General features: G+C 38.4%; 1 protein-coding gene across 1 annotated transcript in view; it reads left to right on the top strand.

Moving 5' to 3' along the window:
• The window catches only part of LOC139714468 (serine/threonine-protein kinase minibrain-like), a 35,690-nt gene extending 8,444 nt beyond the window's left edge, over window positions 1-27,246 (top strand). Inside the window, exons 3-8 of the mRNA XM_071626174.1 lie at window positions 6,897-7,021; window positions 9,011-9,061; window positions 10,447-10,598; window positions 11,843-11,911; window positions 12,238-12,336; window positions 27,127-27,246. Of these exons, the coding sequence (XP_071482275.1) occupies window positions 6,897-7,021; window positions 9,011-9,061; window positions 10,447-10,598; window positions 11,843-11,911; window positions 12,238-12,336; window positions 27,127-27,246 (616 nt within the window). The remainder of the gene's footprint in view (window positions 1-6,896; window positions 7,022-9,010; window positions 9,062-10,446; window positions 10,599-11,842; window positions 11,912-12,237; window positions 12,337-27,126) is intronic.
• The last annotated feature ends 427 nt before the right edge of the window (window positions 27,247-27,673 follow it).

The raw sequence follows: 27,673 nt of genomic DNA, 5'->3' as shown, positions 1-27,673 counted from the left end.
CCTTGGAGGGGTTTAATTGCTTTAGTTGCTTCTCCACTCCAGTCCTGTGGAAGTGCAGGTGACCTATCGATGCATAATCAGAGTGGCCTTTAGATGGGTTCTGTTCAGTATTTTCACTTGAAAACATCTCATGAAAATAATCGTTCAAAGCCTCTGCTTTTTCAGTAGCTGTGGCACACAACTTGGATGTAGTACGAAGAGATGGTATTCCGATGTGCTCAGATCTGCAGCTTTTGACGTATGACCAAAAAGCTTTGGGGTTGTCTGCCAGACTGGTCCCAATTATGTCATTTACATAGTCACGGTGGGCCTTGTGCACAGTTTTTGCCACTTGATTTCTAAACTCTCGGAACTTCCCCCATGTGGCTGTACTATTCTGACGAAGGGCACTCTTGAAGAGGCGGTCCCTCTTTCTCATCTGCCGTTTAATTGCTGGGGTGATCCATGGTAGATGTCGCTTACCTTTGGTCATCTTCGATGGCACGAGTTCCGTCAGACATCTCGTCAGGAAGTTTGCGATGATTGTCCAGTTTGTTTCCACATCTCTGTTTTCAGGGTCAGACTGAAGGAAGTGAGTTGAAAATTCTGCAGCAGCTTGTTTGAGTTCGTCAAGGTCAACTTTGTTGAAAAGGTGGATTTTTCTTGGAGGTTTTGATTGGTACTTTGGCCTAGATGAGATGTTGAATGTCAGGATGTGATGGTCCGAGATGCCAGGGTGTACTTTAACGTCATCAATAAGAGCGGGGTTAGACGTGACTATCAGATCGAGGGTGTTCCCTGAAGAAGGGCGAGTAATATCTTTCACCATCTGAAACAAGGAATTACTCAGTAGTACATCCAATAACTTCTGATGCGTAGCAGCAGTAGCAGGATTTGTTGTAGACTGCGTGTCCCAGTTTATGTCTGGATGGTTGAAATCCCCAGCTATGATGACATTTGGGTGTTTACGACAACTGCTCATCAGTAAGGACAGGGACTCAGCAAGGCCATCAACACTAGCCGGTCGATTGTTTGGTGGGCAGTAATAGCAACCAAAGATGAGTGGTTTTGAACCTTCCATCTCTATAGAACACCATTGGGATTCACAGTTAGTAGTAAATTGAGGACATCCACTGGCTGTAATTGAGTTTATGATAGCAATGAAAACACCACCACCATGCTGGTTTCTGTCCTTTCGGAAAACTATGTAGTCATCGGGGAAGATTGAGTAAGAAGAAATATCTTCATTAATCTTAGATTCACATCCCAAGATGATATCAGGTGCATGGTGTGTAATGGCTGCTAGAAAGTTAGCTCTTTTTGAGCTCCCCTTAAGACCGTTACAGTTCAACGCCATCGCTTTCAAGACCTTTCTCTTGATTTTGGCAGGACGTGAAGGTCTTGGGGATGAAAAGCATGGCTTAGGGGTGGAGGTTTTCCTGTTTGGACTACCTTTGGGCGTGGAAGTCAATGGGAAGTTAGACTGGGTGTTGGAAACATCAGCTGCATCTTGATCCAGATCACGCAGGGGGGAGAACACATTTTCATCGGAGAGATCAAATCCTTGTAATGATATACATGGCGTGACGTTCATGGAGCCACACTGGAAACAGCTCCATGCAAAACTTTTTGACTGATTTACAAGGCGTTGATAGGAGTGTGAAGAGATCCCAACACAAGTAATGTGACACCATTGGTCACAGACATCACATAGAATTGCTTGATCAGTTTCACATACCTCGTTACCACAAACAGTACATGGATACTCTTGCACTGTAGAAGGGCCAGGATTTGTTTCAACTTGGCCACCAAGAAGTAGAAGAATGGCAAGATGACTCATTGATGTTGAGCGGAAAGCAAGAAAGCTCAGGTTTGTATGAAGAATCTTTGGTCTTTGGTGCACAGTCATGTAGATAGCTGAAGAGCTGTCAATATTTGACATTCTGAATGAAGTTGCTTGCATACAGGTGTTACAACAGCCATTGCTCACCATATGGAGCACATAAAATGCACTGAACAATGCAAAAAAGAGGGGATGTGACCTCTTTACCTCCATGTTGTACAAATTATGCAATATCTGGTTCACCACTGGAGTAATAATAAGAAAGAATGGTAGAAGCAGCAAAAATACATCACCACCGGGTACAGGAGAAGAAAATCAACATTGCTTGAACACATCTGAGAGCCATGGGGGATGATATCTTGTTCTTGATGCTTGTTGGTAGGAACTTAAACTTGATGTGTAGATCCACTTGTTCACTCTGGGTTGGCAGCTCAGCATACTATGAAGACATGCAGTTCCATACGCAGGATGAAGTAGGTGGGACCTCTGTGAAGATTTGTATTCCCTCACAGCACATACCAAAAAATTCACCTTAAAATATCACAGTTCATGTGGGTCCAGATGTAAAAATAATCCACCTATATAAACCTTTGCACATTAAAAAGGCAGGATTTTCATCATGAAAAATATGATGCTTCCAAAAAAAGGCTGAATTTAACAGATTTCCAGGCCTACAAATTCACACATGTCACTCTCTCTGACAACATGTCACTCTCTCACTTGTGTTTGTCGCTGAGAATTCCGCGTGTATGGTACGAGTAAACAATCTGAACCCGGGATATGAATCTGCAGTATTTTCTGCCTCAAGTGGAATGAAATTGAGGAGAAACTGAAGGATATTTTCTAAGATACAAGGTATTTAATCAAAAAGTGGTTGATGTGTAGACGCAGTGTAGTAGAGACTCTAGGTCCAACTGTACTTATAGTTACCATTTGTTGTGTTAACCGTGGAATACAGAGTGATGTGCAGTTTCCGATACTGAATACAGTAGATAATACTATTTTAGTAACTTTGGGATTATTAAATAGGCTACGTACATGAACATGAGTCTTTACAGAATTGGATGCAGGCATAATAGCTGTATACTGTTAGTACAATAATGAGTAAATTAGATCTAGTCTCGACTATACATTGTTTGTCCATGGCGTTGAGGCAACAAAGACCATCTGTTATCTAATCTAATCATCCAAACTTTACATTGTACAGTATGATATGAGAACACTGACATTCATGTGGATGCAGAGATGGCCATGGGAAATGTGATGAGGAACACCAAGCAGACTACTGTGCATAAGGCAAAAAAAAAAAAAAAAAAAAAAAAAAAGTGTGAGTAGTTTCTTGTCCAGATTGTCAGAGAAGGGTGATTTGGGAAGTCCTTACTATTTGATATCTTACATTTTCTCTAATCTGAAGCCGCTGCATACATCGGCAATTGCAAACCAGCATGAGGCGCTGGTATAGTTTCGCACTGCCTTACAGACATTAACATGCCCAATCCAACCCTAAATATTTCACTACCTAAAATACTTCAATACGAGTCTCTGTGGTCTGATAAATGAATATTTGCCGTTAGTTTTGAAACTTTTACTCATTAAATGATGCGTATGTGTATGTATCATACTGATGGCTGCACTACCGCGTACATTGTATTTGCACATACCGGTATCATACCATGACTGTCTGCTTGAGCACAGTGCTATGCTTCAATTTATGAAAGCCACCATATTGTTCCGAAACGTAAAAGTGTCTTGATGGCATCCCATTTTCTTTGCTCAATTTTCCACTAATAGATATTATTCATTTCTGGTCAGTTTTTCTGTTTGCATTTGTTACATACTCAAAAAGCTACATCACTTCGGTGATCCCTCGCATTTATCCCCAAGTTGAATTATCCTTCGGGTTTATGCCAGGTTCAAGTGTGTACGTGTGTGTCACACACAAACACACTGCTATAGCTTCAAACCATTCGAGCATTGAGAATTTCTAGGTTTCTGGGACAAACACTGAACTAGGGCTTTCTATAGCTCAGTCGGTAGAGCACCGGGCTAGCATCCGGAGGTCTCAGGTTCGAATCCCGATGGAATCCCATTTTCTTTGCTCAATTTTCCACTAATAAAATGTTTTAATGTTAAACAAACAGACTTTTGAGATTCACATGTAAGTGTGGGTTGTGAAATTTTAGGGTCATTTTGTACATGTTTGAAAATCACACAATACGAGGTAGTGCGAAACTACACCGGAGTATTCTAGCGTGATAGTGGACACTGGAAACCAAGCCAGACTCATAGATGCAGTCTTGAATGTTTGAAGAGAGCTTGTCTATTCATGACATTCGAGTTGTGTAAGTGCTGATGCTTTCTCAACAGCACACCGCATCTGGGCCTACAGTGTAGCGGCTGGTTTGTAGATCATTCTCTCCTCGCGGTAGAGTGTGAATATGCCCTACATCACTAGAGAAGATTCTAATGCAATGTGTGTATGACATCATGATTGGTAGATGAATTTCCAATGTTTTTTGGGCAACACAATAGCAGTTGATATAAAAAAAAAGCCAACATGACAACTCAAAAAGGATGGGGATGAGAAACACAACTTTTTGATATTTTCAACAGGATTTTGAAAGATATTACAAAGTAAAATAATCCCTGATGCTGTACCAATATTCTTGCGTGCAAGGATGAGAAGCTACTTTTTTTTAACTTGGCTGCATATACTGTTGTATCCCAATGGGGGAAAGGATTGACGAGCAAAATACAAATTTGTATTTCACTTCCAAGATTCCTTGTTTATCTAATGATTATCAATACATTTCTACCTTTGCCTTGGCTCAGTGCAGACTGTACTGTCAGCAGTTTCAGTGATTAAAAAAAAAAAAAATGATTGCTGGCAAAACAGACATTCTATTCTCAATACAGAAAGGAATGACTTGGCAGCTGAATTCCCATTCCAGTGAGCCAGGGTACATTATCATTAATGCCACTTTTGCTCATTTATGGAAATATGTTATGAGGCCATTATAAAGTGATGGGGCATTGATAATGATTTGAACTAATCAGTGATTGTCAGTGCAAATGGGCAAATAAGTTTTGCCCCTGAAATTTAGGTTCAGACAACAAAGTGTACCCAGCAGCCTCATGCTTGAAGTGAATCAAGCATAAAGTGGCTTTTCTCATCAGTAAAATTTAATAGATAAGGCAGAGCACTGTATTCCGTTTATCATGGGTATTATCAATCATTGTATGATTCATGGTGGTCTCATTTCCCGTTTGTGTCAGTATTGTTTATGTTTTGTTGTCTCTTAGAATGTGAGGATCTCTTATCCAGTGCACAACTATAATGAGCAAGTGTCAGATAAGAGGGCAGAATTAGATGGAGTGTTATACTTTCGTATAAGCCACCAGAATTTTGACTAGTCTCCCACAATTTTTTGGCAAGCCATTGACGTCAGGTATCTGTGGAGTATGTTTCCTGAAATAACTGCCACAAGATCTTGAAATGACGTACAGAAGATTGTGAAAATGAACATACTCTCATGATCAAAGCCTTATGTACAAGTAGTTTAGATTGTAAAGTTTGACCATATAGACAATCTTTGCTAGATTTCAAAGAATTGCTAGTACTTGACAGATGCTGCATTTCTACTACACAGCAAGATAGATGGCAACATGTTTTGAAATCAACAAGCTACAGTTCACTTTGAATCCCCCCTTATGAAAAAAATGTTCACAGTTATAGAAAGTGATGATCAATACTGCTTACCAATAACATGTGATACCACTATCAAGTATGAGTCCCTTTGTACTTCTGCAAACGTGAAGCTGAAAACATGACATGTATAGCAACGAAGATGCTACCAAACAGCCATTATTCAAATTTTCTACAGATTCTTCATGATGTACGTCATTGTGAGTCAGTGTAAACTTTCCTACAGAATCTCCATGATGTACATCATTGTAATTCAGTAGATATATTCTTTTGATTTTGCATGGAATCCTGTGCCGAAAATGCAGCTTGAGTGAATGGTTCTATGTGATATATTGGTATTTGATAATATTCTTGCCTGTGCTGGGTCTGTTCATCAGGAGAATTCTATGGAATTTCCAGCATATAGCAGACATAACTTTATATGCTGAAAACATATACTCTTTTCTTTACCTATTGTATAGGTCTTTAGATGCTAGCATTTGATATTTTGGGTGGGTTAAATGTTGTTACAATCTGTTGGGCATACATGTATCCATTGGTAAGCCATGTATTACTGTAAAAGTGGAAATTTTCGCAGTGTTGAAATTTTTGCGCATTTCACGCAACCAGAAGCTAGCGCGAAAATAAAAGCATGCGATTTTTTTTTTTTGTGCACCATAATTCATGTTCCAGCAGTTGATGTCTTGATTTCATGGAATTAAAAACTCGCAGAACTCTTCTTACCCCGCCAAGCGCAAAAATTCAGTCGTGCGAAAATATCCACTTTTACAGTACTTGGCAGTCTGGTGAGGAAAAACTATGTTTATATTCTATATAATATTAAAGGTGGATGAGAACATGAACATATGAGGGGATGCATAGCCTGTGTCTATTTTATTGTATTTTATTGAATTTGCCATTTGCTGTCTTTTGAGTTACAACAAAACAAAACAAAAATTGAGGAAAAAATTGCAGCTAATATTTTGGGTTTGTTTAAATTCTTCTGAATATTCATTACAATAATGTAAATCATGACAATGGGACTTGGAGGGGTCATTTATTCATTTGAACTTATGTAGAATGTGTGATTTATGCGATATCTCTACTCTGTACTGTAGCCCTAATACAATCAGCTTGGAGCTCTATGTTGCTAGAGCAGCTAGCAGGGCAAAACATTGCTCTCTGCACAGTCAAAGCACACACAAGCCATGTACTAACTGTAGGTGTACCATTACCCTTGTATGTGAAGACTGCCATGCTGTAGCAGCTTGCGATGTGTCTCACACATTTTGTGTCTTTTAACTCGATTTCTGACTCGTCTGACTCATATATATATGCAACTCGATCGTCATCTGCAAGCCATGTTTCTTTGTGAATCGCCCTGTGCAGGAGGAGTTCGTCGCCGCAGGCGTGGCAGGCCCCGCCCCGAAAGCATTGCATCTCTCGTGTAACAGGTGGACTGGAGGAGATTTACACCAAGATTCAGTCGGGATGGCAGAATGTGGAAGAAGAAGGTAGCTATGACACTGTGCCCAGGCCTTGTAGCCTTTCTGAGTATCAACAGTGAGAAGTGAAGACAAACTTGTTTACTGTAATTGTGAATATTAGAAATATGTAATTATATTGTTATTGTTGTTGTGTTTTTTTTGTAGTACATGTATTGTATACGCCAAATATTTTGTGAGGTTTTTATTTTTGTGAATTTCTCAAGTTGAGTGCTATTCGCCAATTCAAAAACACATGAGAATATCAACTGTAGTGTTGACATGAATGTGACGTGCATGCATGATACATTTCTCCATTCAGTCCTGTAGTTCGTGCTTGTGAATTTAACCACTCGCAAAATTGTCTGGAAGTCTCGATTCGCGAAGAATTAGACTCGCTAGATATATGGCACATACAGTAACTGGTGTGCTCATCGTTTATGTATGCTGTAAGCTACGTGTGTGTAAAGCACACAGTTTCACAGTCATAGCATGTTTGATGTGTGTTGAACCAGAGCACACCTTTGTAAGAACGTCCTGTATAGCTGCTTATACCCCTGTTCCACAGAGATTTTCTTTTTGTCCTCTGTCACTCATCGGAAGCAAAGTTTTTTGCTTCCAGCCACTCACTGAAGTGTATCGATTGCAGTCTGCTGACTATCGACTATCGGGTCAGTGTCGGACATGTCGGGTGTGATCCGATGTGGCAAAATCTTCCGATGAAGGAACTACGCTGAGAGCTTAATTCGCCATCGGACGTCAGGTCTAGTCGCAGGTCCAGTCAGTGTCGGATAAATGTCGAATCTGTCTGATAAGTGTCAAATCAATCCAATGTGTGTTAGATTTCTGTTGTGGGGCTAACGGGCATGTCAAGCCAACGCCCTATGACTGTCTGTAGAGTTTCTGATGGCTAATCAGTCATCAGGCAGGTTAACCAGAGTCTTGGGCTCTTCTGGCATTGGTGTCACCCTTGGTGAGCCTTGGTGCGAGAATCTGGAGCTTGTCGGATCAGATTCCATCGGAACTTATCAGAACGCCGAAATTTTTGCATTTTGAGGATCAGATGCGCCTCTGATAGTAGGGTAGAATGGAACCTTTAGATGGGTATAGTGAACTTTACTGTCATTGTCGATCCAAGAGGTTGACTATTCACTGCGATGCAGATGACATGTTTCAGATATTTTGCAGGGATGTGTGGTCTATAAAGCGGATACAGGATGTGAATGTGAGTGTATTTGATCTATACCACTGGTATATGGCGAGAAATTATATGTTCTGTCTGGGTATACGCATAAATGGGGAAAGAACAACAACAAAAAGCAAAAGGCATGTAATGTGGACTTGCCCATTAATTTTGTACCTGTGTGTAACCAAGTCTGCTAGTTGTACAGTGCATGTGTTTGTGTGTGAGTGTGAAGATGCATCAGGGAAAAGAAAAAAGGTTGAAAAAAGCATGTTGGGGGATGTAATGTAATTCCACTCATCCTGGTAGTAAACAGTGATTCTAAGAGGAAAGGACACTTTTTCATCAGGTTATTAAACAAGATAGCATGGAATGGGGAGCATGACACTTTTTTTTCAGTGTCAGCCTGCAATTTTGTCCGTATATGATGGAAATGAAAATAATCCTATAATTTCCTTATCCTTTCCTTGAAGGATCTTTCACTTGCATAGGAAGAAAGTAATCTGCCTTAACAAGGTGAATGTAACGTTACAAAGGTTCCATGAATCGACCTTGTGCTGTATATTTGGTTCGTGAGCTTCCATTTTAACTTTTGTTGATTTGGTTATTGTTGAAATTGCCTTGTTTTGCAAGTTTATGGAGCTGCTGCTATTTATGAGATAAAAAAGAATATGATGAATATGCAATGATGACTCACAATGCAGCAAAATTATTTCAAAATAGTCACACCTGGATTTGGATAAGACGAAAGATTATCCGATGATTCCTAAGCAGTACACCGTGTGAAAATCTCTTTCTTCTTCTAAAACATTAATCATACATGGATTGACTTGCAGACTATTCAAAGTGTATCAGCAGCGATGGATTCTTTCAGCCCCATTCCAAGGGTGAGTGTTTCCCACGTGATCCTCAAGAACAGGAGGCTTCTCTGATGTACTGTAAAAGTAGAAATGTTCGCGCATCTTCATGCAAAGTGAAGCTCGAGCAAATATAAAAGTGCGCAAATTTTTGGCTTGGATTTATTTTATATTTTTGATTGCAAGGTAGGCATATTGTAAGGGTATAACTGCTATGTTATTTGTAGTTTTCGTTACACATGCTAATTCTGTAGAATGAATGAATTTGCTGCCATCATATTAAAATGCAGACCAGATACCTTTTACTGTGGTACGTGCGGCCAAAAATATTGAACCACCTTGGCAGTTGTGAGCTCTTAGAAGTGCTCTCTCAATCATCGTGACCATCCACTAAATGAAAAACATGTCATATTCATCCTACCTGGCCAAGTGCCAAAAAATTTATTAGCATGAAAATGTCCACTTTTACAGTAACTTGATTATATCACATAATTTACAATGCTCTTAACAGAAACATTTTGCACTAATTTTTAAAATTCTTTTTATTTTTGTCATTGACGTCTCAAGATGACTATTGTAAGGCATGAAATATCATCAAGTATGGCAGTGATCACTGACTGCATTATTTCAAAGCTGTGTTGATATTATTACTACACATTGTCAGTGTTCCACACCATACTTATGACCAAATATAATTCTTCTATGGAAAGATCTATGCAGTGGAAAGTTTATATTTCTTATGTGAGTTATATATTTGCATTTAAAAAGCAGAGTGAGAATGTTGAATGTTGAATGTTGAATTTCTCTCTTTTTGAAAATGTTCAAGATTACTTTGAAAGAATTAACTTCGATAGTGTTTAATCTGGCTAAACTCTTGTGTGCATCAATATCGTCTTAGGGTGCGTTCAAGTGCTCTCCTATAGCATACTGTACCATACCATACCCCTCCCCTGCCAGAGGAGCGCTTGAACATTCCTAAAGTCTACCATACCTTACTATACCGAGCCAAAAGTGGACCACTTCCCGATGTGCTCCACTTCCCGATGTGCTCCACCATAATCATACCAGTAGTTGGCATGAGAAAAATGTGCAAAACATGCACTACATCATAATACAGAGAGTTGATTCTCTTTGTTAGGGACACCTGTAAGTAGCGTAAAAGCGCACCAGGTGCACGACCCTGTTGCTACAAAACATGTGACCCCCTCTGACTGGAGTCTCAAAATTATTCGTGGGGTACGCTTTCTCCACAGAGCGCTCGAACACTCCAGATCTGGCATGGCAAGGTATGGTACGCTTTGGTTCAGCTGTTCATGGCCTTTGAGTGGTACTCAGTCCATAAACCATTCCTGTTCTACTTCCTCCATTTCCTTACCTTCCATTCTTCATCTCGTCCCCATCCTTCTGTCCATCAGTGGGCCTGCTGGCAGGGCGCTACCAGGTGGTGCGCGTCCTCGGCAGGGGAAACTCCTCCACCATCGTCCAGGCCCATGACACCTTCAGGCCGGGCCACTTTGAAGTGGCCATCAAGATCCTCAAGCCGGAATACTTTGCCCTGGGCTATCAGGTACAACTACTCCTTTTCCCCTCTCCTTTTCTCCATTTTTCTCCTTCAATCTCTCTCTCTCCCTCTCTCTGTCTCTCCTTCACTCTCATATATGCCAAGGAAGCACAAAGGATACAATAGGGGGCTTTAAATTTTGCGATGTGGACATATGAAGGAAAAAAAAAACTTGTTCTGTGCATGCGCAAAATTGCTTATCAAAATTGATCTTGCATCGTCTGAGTTTTTACTACACGTTCTGGGCCATTTTTTGCATTTGCTCAATTCACGATGCAGAGAGGGTCTACTTGATGCACTGATCATATGGGGGTGCCATTTTACTTTTTTAGTTGATATTTTTATTGTATGCTTGTATACATTTGAATGTATTCATGCTGATTCATGTAAGATCTCCGCAATTCAGCCTGCGGGCTGCAATGGATGTTATTCAATAAATACCTTTCAATGAAACAACTTTTTACAGGGCGTGTCTTCACTTTGATCTAAAACTACTTTGCAACATGCAGGGAAAGAGGAGAACAGCCAGTGTAATAGTCGTCTAAACGTCTGTGTCGCAAATCTAAAGCTCCTTATTAGATATTAGAAATACTTCAGCTGTTAGATAGAGGTAGACTATCCACATACATAAAGCTGTTGAAGGTGTGATAGGTGATAGTATCAGAATGTTTTTAATGAGAGTAATGCAATACCATCATGATGTTGATTTGCTCGTTCAAAGAAAAAAATGTTACAGAGGCAGCTACAATAGGCTAGAAAGTGAAGATATTGTTTACTGGGTTGACCATGAAAGTTTAATTAGACTATAATGCTTAGTCATACCTGTGAAGGTTTTAATGGCATTAGTCATCAACAGCGCGAAAAATTGTTTTTGTTTTGTTTAATTGATGATTCTAAAATTCACGGGCGTGTAGCAATAAATGGTGTTAATTGCCTCATAATGGAACAATGTATGATACTTAATGTATCCCTACACTGATGATTTTTTTCGAATTTGCTTTTTGATGGGAAAAAAAATAATCAGGAACGATCTCGTTTATTTTTTTTAATGAAGTATAAATCTGTACGAGCTACTGCAGTAGATTTGCTTCATCACCCAGTCTGATTTTTCAGAAGATAACAAATTTAAGTTAAATTTTCAATACTGTAGAATTCATGGATGTGTCATCTATGTTTTAGTTTAAATGAGGGATCATCATCCAATGTACGTTTTTTGTTATCTTCTTGTTTGTTTGTTTTTTTCACTACAGGAGAGTCACCTGATTTTGGAGCTGAACAAGGCAGATAGCCATAATATCTGTGGAATAGTCAAATTGTTGGTAAGTTGTTATATATTCCTGTATAATTTGTCTATTTTCTTTTAGTCTGTTTTCTTTTAGTAACTTTATAGCCTTATTTTATTTGATCAGGCCAAAAAGAAAAAAAGAAAAAAAAAAGATGGCTCCAATTCTTAAATTTCAAAAACTGCTCATTGGAACAACATGGATCAAAGGGGGAAAATCTTTAGGCAGATACACATTCTGTAATTATGTGTGTGCAAACTGCGAAGCAAGAAGTGTAGGCTTACAGAGAGATGTGTCTGCTCTACTGCAAATGAACTGTTTTAGAATAACTCGTAATTCATATCTTATGTTTTTTCCTACAGAATACCTTCAAACTGGGGCCCTTTTTCTGTATGACCTTTGAACTGATGCAGCCATGGCCATTACATCATGTCTTCAAGAAGATAACGGATGGAAAGGAGGTAAGCGATGTACATGTGAGCTTGTCTTCTGTTAAATGGTTGTGCTGTGAGAAAAAAAAAAAAAAAACCCAAAATATTATTTGATTTAAATTTTCTATTTGAATTGACGTGTTGTACAATTGTACGTGACCACCATGGAAGCGATGAATGGCGTGCAAATGTCCACAGGACTGACAGCTTTAGGTCTCCTCTGAAGGTCTATTAAAGCAGTAGATATAAAGTGCCTTGACTAGGGGGGCATCACTGCTGCTATGGGTCTTGAACCTAGGATCTTATGAGTCCATCGTCATTTCCACAGATCCACTGCAGTTCCTCTGCATAGGGGGACTGGATTAGAAAACAAAAAAGCCTAAAAAAATGGATGGAGCAATCAAAATTTGGCTGCATTGAAAAAACAACAACAACAAGAATCATCCCCATGCTATCGTAGCTTCCACTGAAAAAGCAACAAAATAAAAAAAAATAAAACAAAAAACAATCTGTGTGGTACCCAGAGAGAAAGAGTGCTACATGGATACATGTACATTCAGAGAGTTAAACAGAATGGATGGATGGATGAATGGATGAATGGATGAATGGAAGGAATAAATAAGGAGGAGAGGGAGAAAGAGAGAAGGATTGGTTTGTGCAACATTAATGATATTTTGCAGATTTCTTCATCAAGATAAGCTCTATTCATGTTCCCAAAACCTATTTCTCTCATTTCTGTGTTTCTCATTGGAGGCATGATTACACAATTCAAATTCCTTATTGGATTTGCGGGAATGTAGCATGCAGCGAGGAATGTCCCATAATCTAATATTTCTTCCGAAACAGAAATATGATTTCTGTCTGCTATGCAAGCACAGACCTGCACGTGTTTGCCATCATCACCTGAAAGTGCAGAAATTAAAGTGTGTCTTCTGTATTAAGGCTTTTAAAACACAGGAACACTTTCCACACCGCTATAGTGGCTTCATTATTGAAAAGCAGTAGCAGTGTTCAATTTTTCGTAGTATCTGTTTGAAATGGTCATATTGAGGATATCCTTAATTTCCCTTTATCATCACATTTGTATTGCCACTGGATTTGAGTGTATATGTGCATTTCATCATCAGAAAGGTTAAATGCGTGCTGTTATCGCACTATCTTTGGAGTAGAGCTAAAATGTCTCAAACTGGTTACAGCGTGGATGCCTAATGTGTGCTTTGAGTTGGCAATTTACACACTCATAATGATACAGCAGGTGTAGAAGTTTAGTTCTACCAGTCACTCTGTGGTTTTACCAAATAGTAAACATATGATTATCGTCAAATTGTCTTCATAATTCCAATGAAAATAAACATTTTAGCTTTTCGATGCTCTAGTGATTTATCGTGTGGGAATGTCGACTACAGCTGCTTTCAATACAGAGAGTAAAGGGTGGATGGAGTAACTGTCGATTGAATAGTTCCCACTTATCACAGCTAGTGTGGTTACTAAAATGTCTGTGTTGTGTTAGGTTTCTATGTAGAATGACATATCACCTGCCTTGCAAAGGAACGGCTTAGGTGGACAGAGAGAGAGAGAGAGAGAGAGGGAGAGAGAGAGGCAGACAGAGAGACGAATGCTCGAAAGAGAGAGGAGCGAGAGAGAATTCTTGGGAAGTGAATGATTTGAAAGATGTTATGATAAATATATGCATTATAAGGTGCAATCATTCTTGCTTATAGTTGCCTTGAAATTTTCTTTGCCCCCCAAGTGAAAGGAGGCGGAATAATAGTAGATTTCCCTTAATTTAGACCTGCAGAAAGAAAGGAGCATGTGAAGGCATGCTATACCTCATTAAAAAAAAAGTTTGCACCTTTTTCTTGTCTACTAGGATGATATTGTTGTCGTCATTATCATTCTCTGATCTCATGATCATAGTCAGCATTGCCATGACCAGTCCTTGCAATGTCGATGATTTTGTGATATTTCTTTCATCATCATCAATACCATCAATGTCATCATCATCATCATCATCATCATCATCATCATCATCATCATCATCATCATCATCATTATCATCATCATTATCATCATCATCAACATCATCACTGTAATTAATAAAAGTTTACTGAGCAAGCCACACTACAGCAATGAGACTACTAACTTTATACAGCTTAAGGGCTTCAAAAACAAGGAACAGCTTTCAGTATTATCAATGAGCACTCAGTACTCTGTGTGCAATGGGAACTATGAGCACGTTCAAGAAATGGTGGAGAGGTTTGGATGTAATAATGCTATGCTCTCTCGTCTTTGCGACGCACTTATTTCCTGGAAAACCTGTCAGGGGCAATTGACTCTCGGGTGAATTCTCCTTGAACCTCGCGCCGTCATTTGATATCGCTCACGAGAATCTTTTGCTTGAGCAAGTTTGATTTCTCCCACCCCCCCCTACCCTCACTACTTCCCAGTGTCTGGGTATACATACAATCAATCTACTTCCCCATCCCCTCTATGAATGTGATGGGTAATCAATAGCTCGGCGTCAGGTACCTAACTTGTCGCAAAGGTCTGCATTGGTGTTTGGCCGCCATTCACTCTCAAGCCTCGGTTAAAAAGGATAATTGATTAGGAAGAGAAAAAGGAGGGGAAAAACTGAGAGAGGGAGAAACAGAGAAAAGGTAAATTGAGGATTTTTTTTTTTCAAACAAAAGAATGGAAACAATGGATTGTAGGGAATAAAGAAGAGTTACCATGTGTCGTCCAAGTCAATCTAACCATGCAAAAAACATGAGGGCAACATTGTCATACACTAAAAAAAAAAAAGAAGAAAAACTTATGAAAGAAGCATAATGTTCTTGGAAATGCCTCTTCTCCCAGGCAGCGGTTGGGAATGAATATGATATTGATCTGGGGATAATTCGCTCATGCCTTTACGCATATTTATAGAGCTCTGTAGCAGTTGTGAATCTGATGTCAAGATTAAAGTCAGTGGTGTTGCAATTAGCATGAACATGTACCTTTCCACCTGTACTTACCCTTTTGAGTCTTGTGTGCAGTAAACTTGGATATTAAAATAATCACGAAAACAGTAAAGACAATCCGGACATGTTTTTTTTTTTCTTTGCATAGATTTAACCCTTGTTCCTTTCAAAACAGTAGAAAACAAAGTGAAATGAGCCTTTTTTTTCAAGATCTTGCTAATAAAACATCAAAACACTTTCATAATTCAGATATGTTGCATGAGATGTAGACATTCTGATTAAACTTTAGACAAAATCTTGTAAGGCGAAAGATCACAAATTTTGCTGAAAAAAAAAATGTTTTACCTTGCCATAATTTCAGCTATGGTGACCAATGGTAATGTAATTTGGCAGAATGGATACATCGGTTTAGTTCAGTTCAGGTTCAGTAAATATTTTTCATCCAACAAAGAGTAAAAAAATACAAAGCATGCATTACACTTACATCGCTTTGATCAAATTGAAAAAAAAAAATCAACACAATAGGAGTCATATAAATATGAGTCATCAATGCATTATACTTTGAAAGCTGACAGAAAAGTAAGTATGGAAAAAGTATATACATCTTTACATGACAGGACAGTAATGAAAGGTCAAAGGTTAAGATAGATTTACAATGTACTGACTAAAACATCCCTTTCAAGCCATAACCATAGCCAGGATGTCCAATGGTAATATAATTTTGTCGGAAGGATAAAACTGAACAGTGATTCGATTGCCTAAAAGGCAAAGGTCAAAGATCACTGAAAGTTTAAAGTGTCATTTCCTACCATAACTTGCAGAAAGAAAGCCCAATGATGATGTTGTTTGGTGTTATGGATAGCAGTGAGTTGGTAATATCTTACCTGAGCAGAGATGGAGTAAGGTCAGTCCTCGAGGTCAGTAATCAAGATTGATGAACTCCTTCAAAATGTAAATGAAGCATCATGTACCTATATGCAGGTATTATTGCATGAGAAGACTTAGTCATCACACAGAAGTTGACTGCATGCTGCAGTCAGATTGGTCTAGTTTTCCTTTTGTTTTGATTTTAATTATTTCAGTGCTACAGAATGCCATGTCAGATGACTTTATGATAATGAACAAGTATACTACTGGAGAGTACCATGACAACAAATGCATTCTAAAAAGGAAATGGTTGTTTTTGTTGTTGCCAATATACATATGTAGATGTCTCTATCTTTTTTTTAAAAATATGGAATGGTTTCATGTCACTCCAGTGAAGTCGTTAAGTTGCCATCTGCTTTCAGTATCTTGTGATGCGTACTTACTTCTGAGTGTTAACGACCAAGTCATAAAAGTCAACATGATCCCATCCCGCTCGTTGAGTTTGTTTATTTGTTTGTATGTTATGTTTACTGTTGCTATGGAGCATTGAAGCTAGGGAGGAATGACTACGAAGGATGACCGGAAGAGCCTGTTTGGTTTAGGCTTTCTTCCCATGCTGTGGTGATCGATGCAGCATCCAGAAATATAATATGAACTCAAATGTTTGAGCTGTAGTCCATCTTGAAAAAAAGTCAAAACTTTAAGAGAGAAAGAAAAAGTATCTTCTCTTCCTATTCTGAAAATTCTGAGCAAGACACAATTGCATTCATCACATTGGCAATGATGTAAGATGGCAGACTTGTCAAGATACAAAGCATTATCAGCAGGCACACGTCACAAATACGAGTTGCCTGCAATTGCGTGCACACTGTGTGGAAGCAGTAGAGATGGTACTGTACACGTTAAAGCATTTGCAGGTTTTAATCGTCTGCCATTCGTCAAGACTAAAGCCGCCGTGTGTTCACTGTACCATATCCGCTTACATTTCGTATATTAGATTGACTTTTCAGCAGTACAAAGTTCCTGCACGTCGGGACTGTGTGTGGTAATTTCATATTGGTCAATTGCGTGTCCATTACGGTCAATTATGAATGTCACAAGCATGAGTCTTATGATTTATGGCGATCCTGATAAAATTTGAGAGGCCATTCGTTCTAATTGACTTTTTGTTTTTGGATCGGTCAGCTCTCTCTCTCGCTCTCTGAGCCAATTTTCTGCACACAATCTTCATTTCTGCCTGCCAATTACGCTTTCACACATGGTACCATATGTCAAATACCATACCCGAACTCTAGAAAATCATGTCTTGTCCATTCACTAGTCTGTGATTGAATAATCCCTTTAAGCTTCTCATTTGCCATGATGACCAGAAGACAGCTGTGAAAATGCGACAGTGAGTAAGTGCATGGTAACTTCGTGATGTTTCTTCTCAACTGCCGGTTGCCCCACAACTCAAGCATTCTCAGCGAGATATCCAGCGCATTGAGGAAGGTGTTTCTGTCCACATAATTGCATTTTGAAACGATAAATTAGGCAATCAAGTGACAGGACTTATCCCTGATGAAATCTTGCTTGAAAGTGTCAAAGCGGTGTAAGCACAATTAATGAAATGATCTGTAGCTGAACGTCTCTTTGACTTATAGGCCCGAATTCATGAAGGTGGTACAAATGAAACCATGGTTTAAACCATGGACAAAAACCATGGAGCACCAAGTGTCGCATAGAATATTTCCTTACGAAATCAGTCATTTCGTTGATGAAATGATTATTTTGTAACGAAATGACAACATTTTGTAACTAAATGAACATTTCGTCCATGAAATGATAATTTTATTAACGAAACAGTCATTTTGTCGATGAAATGACCAATTTCGTAACGAAATATTCCGTGCGACACTTGGCGTTCCATGGTTTTTGTCCATGGTTTAAACCATGGTTTCATTTGTACAACCTTCGTGAATTCAGGCCATTATGTCTCCTGCATAAATTAACAAGATAGCTAAACAGCTCTATGACTTATCTTGTCTCCTGCAGAAAACTTATCACGTATTCCGTCATAACTATTCCATTTCATCTATTGTATACGCCATATATTTTATGAATGTAATATTTTGCAATTGTGGACTTGTACAACAATTTTCCAGTGGTTGAATTCGCAGTCAAGAATCCCATGGATGGAATGTGAAAGAATTATCAAACAGTGTACAATGCACTTATTTTGATACAGAAGGAATATATTTATGAGTTGTTGATTTTGCGAGTCATGATTTTGCGAATATCTGTTGACTTGCAAAACTCAGAAAGTCAACACTGCAAACCCCCCTCCCCCCCAAAAAAAAAAACCCACCATGCACAGTATCCTTTGTCACATATTCTTTTTCAGCTATAGCAAAGCAAACATGCACTTTGTATAATTAGTGTATTTGTCTGGCATATAATCTGGTATGATGCATTTATATCATTGACTATTGAATGGGGAATGCAGCGCTGCCTGTCCATGTGTAGAGCAAATCTCTCGTTTGCGGCATTGCAGAAATGTTCAGCACTTCAGTCAGATTTCCCCACAAAGATTAATCCAAGAAAGAGTATGTAAATGTAGACGCGCCTTGATATTTATGACAGGGAGGTCGCTAGGGTTAACCCGTTGAGGACGAGTCCCGAATATACTCAGGCAAGTGCCTATGGGAAATGCGAGTTGTAGCAAAATCAGCCCACCCTCAACGGGTTAATGTTCGGGTGTTTATGGAGGGATTTTATATTCTCATAACTTCTCTGAAATCACCGTGATGAGTTAGTGGTCAGAAATGAACAGACCATCAGCTGATGTCAGTGGGCAAACAATGTTTGCGGGATGCCACTTGGTCACTGTCCCATCTCTCTCCCCTCTCTACCTCAAGTTTCTCTCAATTACCAGCTGCAAAAGTTAGGTTCAGTGGTGCAAAGAGGATACCCTCCTTGGCTAAATTTCCCAGGGGATCTCGTCCTCGCCCCGCGGGGAAAAAGGAGACACTATCGCAGAGATGTCATAAAGTCTGTTGTCTGTTGTTACCTTTATCTGTGTGTGCATGAGTCTGTGTGTTTGTGTGTATGTGTGTGTGTTGATAGATAGCTGGCTTCTTTGTGTTTTCAAAACGCTTCAGGTCTAATCTTGATTAGGGGAATGCTACGCTCTGAGCGGAGATGCCCTAACGTTGGTGTCAAATTTCAGGTGCCTCGATCTTGGTTTTCGCAGAGTGCACAGCTATTGCGTGCACCAGCTAATTTTGCGTGATTCCACAGAGGGTTTGGCTAAGCTGAGGGTGCACTAAAGTCACTAATGCCAGCGACAAAGACCGTGCTAGTTGAATAATTTGCTAAGTTGTGTAAGCACAGACTTGACAATATATATAAATGTAGATTTCTATGGCTTCGAAAGACTGATACAAGGTAGATCGAACCTTTGATTTTCCCTAATAAAGCTATAGCTGCTTTTACTGTGTTTCACACAAATATCTAATCCTAGAAAATTTGGCTATACCTTTGCCCATCATTGATTGTCAATCATACAAAGTCTCAAGTACTCTTAAGGCAAATTTAGTGCAAGAGAAAGATATCTCTTATATATATGCATATCAAAATTTTTGCAATACCAAAAATATCAGAGGAAATTTTCTTGGTTTCTTTTCTTTTTCTTTAAAAAAATTTTTGATGATGGTATTTCAATGACTAGATCATTAAAAGTGTGGTCCTGCAGTAATTTTCATACAGAGAATCACAGAAAATCTAGGTTTACCACATTGTACATTCTTCAACAGTGTGAACTGATAAAAGCTATCCTTGAAACAGACCATTACAGTATCATTCTGTCTTTTTGTACGATTCTCCTGGACACTACGCATTACCTCGCATACACTGCAAATTTTTGTCACATGCATCACCTTGTGTTCAGCTACGACCAGAACTGTTTCTACTGAGCAATAAGATATCATGCTACGTGGCGATGCAGGGGGATGCAAGGCGAGGGAACTTGCAGTCAGTGGTGAACCAGGAAGTCGGGTCTTATAAGGTCACAGATTGGGTTGCGCACTCACTGCCTTATGGGCAAGTAAACAATTAAGATGGCGGCATTCAGACCGAGACTCAAAAGGCACACAGTGCAGTACATTATAGAGTAGTATAGTGTGATGCGGCTGCTGCAATCAATAGAATAATGCACAGAATCTCTCGGTAGGAATTTGAGACTTTCTGGCACTGTACCGTGAATTTTGTTTACCAGCTCTGTTTCTACCGAAAAACGTCCCTCGCATCACTTGACATCGACCACCTAAAGAGGTGGACATCAGATCGCCTCTAATCACCCACTTCCCAATGTGTTTCTAAAAAAAAAAAAAAAAAAATTAAAAAAAAAAAAAATTGAGGTGTTACCTGCATCACTGCGCATCAAGAGCAAATAGTGTAAATCGACTCTCATCTGTCACAAGCGATATCCTTGTCATTTCAATGGCCAACGAGACCTCGCTCTTTTGGCCTCATTAATACATTTACTCGTTCATCTTTTTTATTCATTTATCACTTTTCTTTTGGTGGAGTAATGATCATTACTTTTTAGTGATATGCAGTCATATGCCAGCAATGCATCTTTGCACACATCTGTGATGCAACAGTGCATAAAGGTCACAGGGTTTGTGCTTTGCAAAAAGTGATGAAGATACAATTGCACTTTTGTAATGTCAAAGAATTACTTTTCTCATCTTCTCACTCAGCTGTTGTAATGACTGATATGTATAATTTATATATGTATGTATTATAAGTGTAATAATAAAGTAGATTGCTGCCAATGAAGTAGTTTGCCAACCACACTATTTATTCCCAAGCTAGTGCCCTTTGGCCTTTTTCATGACTGTATGTGAATCAATGAAAAACAAAAGCCTGCCATGTTAATACTGTTTAGTGTGTGCTTGGAGCCAGTGTCTTGCAGATAAGATTTGAACTCCACATTATGTTCAACTTTATGACTGTAATGACAGTAATAATGAAGATAGTAATGATAATAATAATAATAATGATAATAATAATGATGATGATGATGATGACAATAATAATAATAATAACAATAATGATAATAATGATAATAATGATAATAATGATAATGATAATAATAATAATGGTAATAAAATAATAATAACAATAATGATGATGATGATGATGATGACAATAATAATAATAATGATAATAATAATAAATAGTGGCTATTTGTACAGCGCACAGGTCCACCTTTTGGTGCTCATAGTGCTTACAAAAGCGTTGATGTACAAAACATGAGATGTGGAAAAAAAAACCCACCTGATATCAAATTAATAGAAATGTGTGTGTTTCAATTAAATTTGTCTAACATATACTTTAAGAAACTTATATTATTAGAAAGTATGCCACCATTTGGTAGTTTTTTAGAGAGAGATAAGTGAGAGAGAGAGAGAGAGAGTAAGAGAGGGAGAGAGAGAGAGAAGGGGAGAGGGGAGAGGGGCACTGGTAGGTGCAGATGTGAATATTCATCAGCTGAGATTAGGCAGGCTCCATCTTTTAATTGGGATAATGTTTGTCATCTCCGGAGATAAGAGAGTTTCAGCCAAAAAGGGATAGATGGCTTGATGGGGAGAGAGGAACACTGAGAGAAAGAGATATTCAAGTTAAAGGGATGGTACAGTGTTGGTGGAGATGAGAATTGGGCTTTTAACTTTTTGCTAGATACCAAGAAAACACTTTATAGTACAGTGCATACCATTTTAAGAGGAATTCAAAGTTTACTCGATGAAAATCGGGTTTGGAATGACTGAAACATCCAAAAACAAAGTAAAAGAAAGCGATCATAATAAAGTGTGAGTCCCACACTTTATTAGAATCGCTCTTTTTTTTTTGGATATCTCAGCCATTTCAAAACAAATTTTCATCAAATAAACGTTCAATTCCTCATAGAATTACATGCTCTTTCATATTTCATAAGAGGTTTCTCATTATTTCACCAAAAAATGTTAGAAACCTGAAATTAGGTCTCAATCAAAACTGTACGATCCCTTTAAAGGGGCATTCGAGACGATTTTCATAATTTCACATGATGTGTAGTACTGGTACATAAATTGACAGCTCCATGTTATAGATTTGTGGAATTCATTGTGGTCCTTGAGCAGAGAAGTTCACCTGTGTAGAATCTATGCACGCCTTCTTCCTTTGTTCTGCTTCTTGAGCCCCAACTGATACGGTAGTACAGTACTCTCCGCATAATCAGGTAGGCTCGGGCAGAGCGTTTCTTACCCAATTAAGCGGAGTACCCGATTAACAGAAGAACACATCTCATTCACAATTGACACACACAATGTGTATGTACATACATTGTACACTGCACCAAACACCTACACTTTATACTTACGGAAAATGCGTGCTTGCACGGCACATTACACATACCTTACACTCGCTCATTCACGAACAATAATTCACAGTCTTTTTATGGACAATGTCTTCAGAAAACTTTGTTGTTTGATTATAGACTCCTCGCTAAAACGCAGGCGCTTTCCGAAATGAACACGACTCTTTACGTGCACTAGTCACGCAGAACGGCGGGTTGCTGGTGCATTGCCTGATTTTCGTTGCAAACTTCTCGTATTTTGAATATTGTTGCGGAGCAAGGGAGAAGCGCAAACTGTGTGTTCAACTCCTGTCTGTCTATGCAGCTGTGAGTTCCAGCTATATACATGTGTAATGTTCGTTTACGTGTGGCAAGTCGGTGCTAGTACTTGTGTTTTCATGTTTAATCACTGCCCAAATGATCGGTCTTCTCTGCAAATTAAGCAGAGAATGCAAGTAGCGGTGTAAAATTTGACATTCATGACTTCTGAAGTGTTATATCTGCGATAAAATGTGGGTAGAAATTAGATAAGAAGCAAATCGTTTACCCGTTTATGCGGAGAAGCAACCCGATTATCAGGTAATTTTAATGTGCATTGGAATTGTTTTTGACATTACTACCCAATTAAACGGAGTACCCATTTAAGCGATACCCGATTACGCGGAGAGTACTGTATATGTTGGAGCGATGCTCGGCCGAGGATGTGAATATTCTGCTTTAATAGGATTTTTGGACTTTATCCAGTTTATTACCCCAGGAAACCGAGATTAACGTTACCCTAACTATAACCCTAACCTTTGCCCTAACCCTTACCCTAACCCTAATCCTAAACTGAGTAAACTCTAAAAATCCTAAAGCAGAATATTCATATCCTCGGCTGATCGTCGCTCCAACATATGCTACCAACTCATACATTCTTATGGTGAGGCTGCTCTCTCTTCATCCTTGTTCATTACAATTTGTTTTAAATTTCAAAAATATTCTTATTCCTCATCCCAATCACTATAAATTCTGAAACTCTGTGTACTCAATATATAACTAATTTATAGTTGTTCGAATGTAAAAGTCTGAAAATCATCTGGAGGTCTCCTTTAACAGGAAAGAAGAGAGAGGGGGGGGGGGATAGAGAGGGGAAGAAATGAAAACTGCAAATGCTCAAAGCCTGCCTATCTGGAGTGGGGATCATAGGATGCATGCTAACAAGTCTGTCAGGAAGATACCATGGAAATGAGTTTTGCTGGTGGCGCTAGTGGTAGGCCCCTTGCTGAGTGAGTTCCTCTTCCACACCGATATTTTTATGTTGTTTATAAACATACTTTTAAATTCCTTGATTTTGTTTGCCCAATCATTGTCTGGCCTTTTTAAAGGGATGGTATCAGTTTTAGTTGAGATAGGGATCAGGTATTACTTTCTGCAAGATGATTAGAAACCACTTAGTACATGAAATATTAAAAATCATACAATTCTAAGAGAAATTAAAGGTTTATGTGATGGAAATCGGTTTTGAAATGGCTGAGATATAAAAAAAAGAGTGAAACAAAGAGATCCTAATAAAAGGTGGGATCCACTTGTTGTGTTTCACTCTCTATGTTTTTTTTTTCTGTTACCAAATTTCAAGCTGGATGCAGACACCAAGTCTACATATTTGAATGAGATCGTTTGTGCTACTGTGATATTCACAGTACGTTGACTTTCATGAATTGCATGCTACTTTTGGAGAGCGTGAATTTGACGACCAGTAAGAAATATCTTCACAATTGATTTTCTGTGTCCATGTAAAAATACATCATTTTGAATCTTAATTTCTGCTCTTTCAGAGGCTGCCAATCCATGTCTGGCTACTTTTTGTTGGTTTTGTTATGCAAGGTCACAAATGATACTGAGGGGGGGGGGGGGGTGTTCTACTGCTCTATGAGATTTTTGTCTGTGATTTTGCAAACAGCACTGCAACCATACACAGGTCTCTGGAAATCCTCATTCCATTGCCCACTACATACCGTAAAATGAGGAATGTTCGCGCGCATCCTAATTTCGCAAATTTCGCGAGAGTCAAGATTTGCGAAATTAAAAGGCACATGAAAGTTCTTGTCTACACTATATGCATTATGTTAGAGGCAACTTACGAAAATTTTATGCTGCGAAAAAGCCCGTCGGCTCCAATTCGCAAATATTTTATTCCGCGAAAATATCTTGTTTTACAGTAAATCACCCAAGATGGAATAATGAATGTACTTTAAATAGATTATTAATGAAGGTCAAGCATTGTCCGACCATTTAGCAATGCAAAGAGGAAATGCTTATTTGAAATATTAATGATTGAAAAGTACAGTGATTGCGGGAGATTAACCATTGTATTATTATTTTATACATTAAAGATTCATCAATCCAAGGCCAGCAAGTCAATTTCAGATTGTTTTTATTTTCAATTTACCAGACTTAATGTCAATGCATTAAGGAAAATTAGCGTGATGAAGCAGGTTTGATGGACTGCTGTGGTAGGACATTAAAGCATCAATAAACTTGGGCAGGAAATGAAATAATATAATTTGTAATAAATTATCAAAAAAATATTGGTGTAATGTATAAACTTAGTTTTCTCCCAAAGTCTGTTTTAAAGTCAATCTATAGTGCTATAATTTTACCTCATTTGTATTATGGAATAACTGTTTGGGGCAATGCTCACGAATGTTACATTCAAAGACTTTTAGTGCTTCAAAAACGTGCAATACGAATCATTTCTCATGCCACTTTTCTTGCCCATACCCAGCCACTTTTTTTATCCCTGAAGATATTGCAGTTGAATGATATGTACAAATATCAAGCTGGCATTTTTATGTATTTGTGTAAAAATCGTTTATTACCAAAGACTCTCTTAGATATGTTCACTTTTAATAATCAAATTCGTAATTATAGCACGCGATCCGCGAATGATTTTCACCTACCTCTATCCCGTACTTCTTTTTATCAACGATCTATCATTTACATTGGTCCTACCCTGTGAAATTCTCTCCCCTGTGCAATTCGTAATGCTAACTCTTTGAATACATTTAAATCTGGTTACAAAAAAACTCTCTTTTATAATTATAGCCAAACTCATTGAGGTCAAGAGTATAATCTTTTATTCTTTATGATTCAAGACATCCCGTATTTTGTTGTCATTGTGTGTTTTGTTTTGTCTTGTCTTGTCTTGTCCTGTTCCTACATTTTACTTCAATTGAACACACTTTATACATGTAATTGAAATTGAATGAATGATTTTAGGTCAGCTAAAAATAAGGGACATTTCCTTTCTGGCTGCTACCTTCCATAGCAGATCTGTTAAACCTATGTATGTATGTGTTATTGTCAATCTATTTCTGTTGTTGTTTTTTTTCCTTTTCACTGTATTATTGATATGTTTGTAATCGTATCCGAATATTGATGTATGTATTGTTTTTTAATATGTTCCATGCTTTGGTGAAATAAAGAAACTTAAACTTGAAAAATATTAACACTGTTTGTTAGAGGGACTTTGGACAATGTGTACAACACTATGAGGTTTTCTATGCTAGTCTGTATCCATAGCACCCAAGGAGTTAAGCAAAGGCAAACTCACAGAGATGGATGAGGCTAGCAAATGTGTCAACTAATTTGTTTATATTTTTAGTGCAATATTTGTTTGTTTGTTTTTTCATACACCATGCATTGGCAACAAGGCTGCACTTTTCTCAACAGAAATCAAACAGTATATTTGGGGCCTATATGCCATAACAACCAAATCATGGTCTTTCCAACTGAGCAAATCACCTACTTAAACGAATAACATAGTCATTTATGAAAATATGCCAGACAGTTCTATGTTCTGGAAGCAGGTGACAACTTATTTTTGGGCCGCATCAGCAATCGCTGGTATTGAGGAGATTGAACATGATCTTATACACAAAGCACAGTGCAAAGAAGAAAGTTTTGCATAGCCGTAGTTACGTTGCAATATATACAATGATGTGGGATATGTACCGTCCAAATATTGTTGCATGCTTACTCTTCTTCACACAAGTTTTATTCTCAAGTTCAACAAATCATTTCATAGGCACACACACACACACATGCAATAATCCTTCAAAATCCTGACATGAAGTCGGCATCATTCTGTTCCTACTTATGAAACTGAAAATGAAACAACACATATGTCTTTTTTTTTTAAGTTGCAAAAACATGAAAAAATGTGAATGAAGTTTGTTATTAAAAGCCAGAATGGTGCTGAAAGTTTTTTGTCATGCTACCACATTTTTATTTTTCACCAAAGGCAGGATGCTGCTTATATGATGCTTCAGCCTTTCGGATATCGTTGTTAAACATGGGACCTAAATGAGAACATGTGTGTTTTTTTTTTGTGTTTTTTAGAATGTTAAATATGTTTTTCTGTGCATCAGTATGCTTTTGATGTGTGGTGGATGGCACCCCTGTGTTACCACCAACCAACTCTTTTCAGCCAACCCACACCCGCATTCACACACTCCCACATATACACACACACATATATATAATGTAAATGTGTCAATATATATGGATGTTATGTACAAATGTAATAGGAGTATGTTAGCAAACATACTTTTGCCCCTTTAAACTTCAAAGTTTGTACTTAAGTACGCAATAGCCCGAGTCCCCAAAACGAAAGTGACCGGGGCCGGAAGCGATGATGCCAGCCCTTCGGTATGTGGCATTGACCGCAAGGCGTGCCTCATGTCAAAGTAGGAGAGAACAGCATCCTGCTTGGGGTAGCGCACATTCCTATTCGATATCGTAAAATATGTATCAGAGTGGTCTGTACCAAGCACTATTAAACAAAAGTAGGACGTCCCATAGTGAGCTTGCCTGTTGTTGTCGAAAAGCTCGTTTGAGTGTGTTGGCCTTTATTTTCTCAACAGAGCCTCCCTAAGAATCCAAATAATGATTGCATTCTGTTGAGTACCAAAAAATAATATATAGAAAATTTGGCGTTTAATGCCAGGAGACTTTGATTAGCCTAATTCTGACAGATATCTTGATCACTGCAGATTCAGAGAACTAATGGTAATAAACTAAATATCAGTCAATCATCAACAATTTTTATCCTTTGTCAAGTATGCCATGATAGAGATTGTCGACATGAATTCTACAGGAAAGAAACAAGTCAATTTTT

The sequence above is a fragment of the Diadema antillarum genome, unplaced genomic scaffold, assembly GCF_040938485.1.
Source record: "Diadema antillarum isolate AM-2024a unplaced genomic scaffold, OU_Dant_1.0 seq00002283_RagTag, whole genome shotgun sequence".
NCBI classification, from domain to species: Eukaryota; Metazoa; Echinodermata; class Echinoidea; order Diadematoida; family Diadematidae; genus Diadema; species Diadema antillarum.
This window is presented reverse-complemented; position numbering and strand designations above follow the sequence as displayed.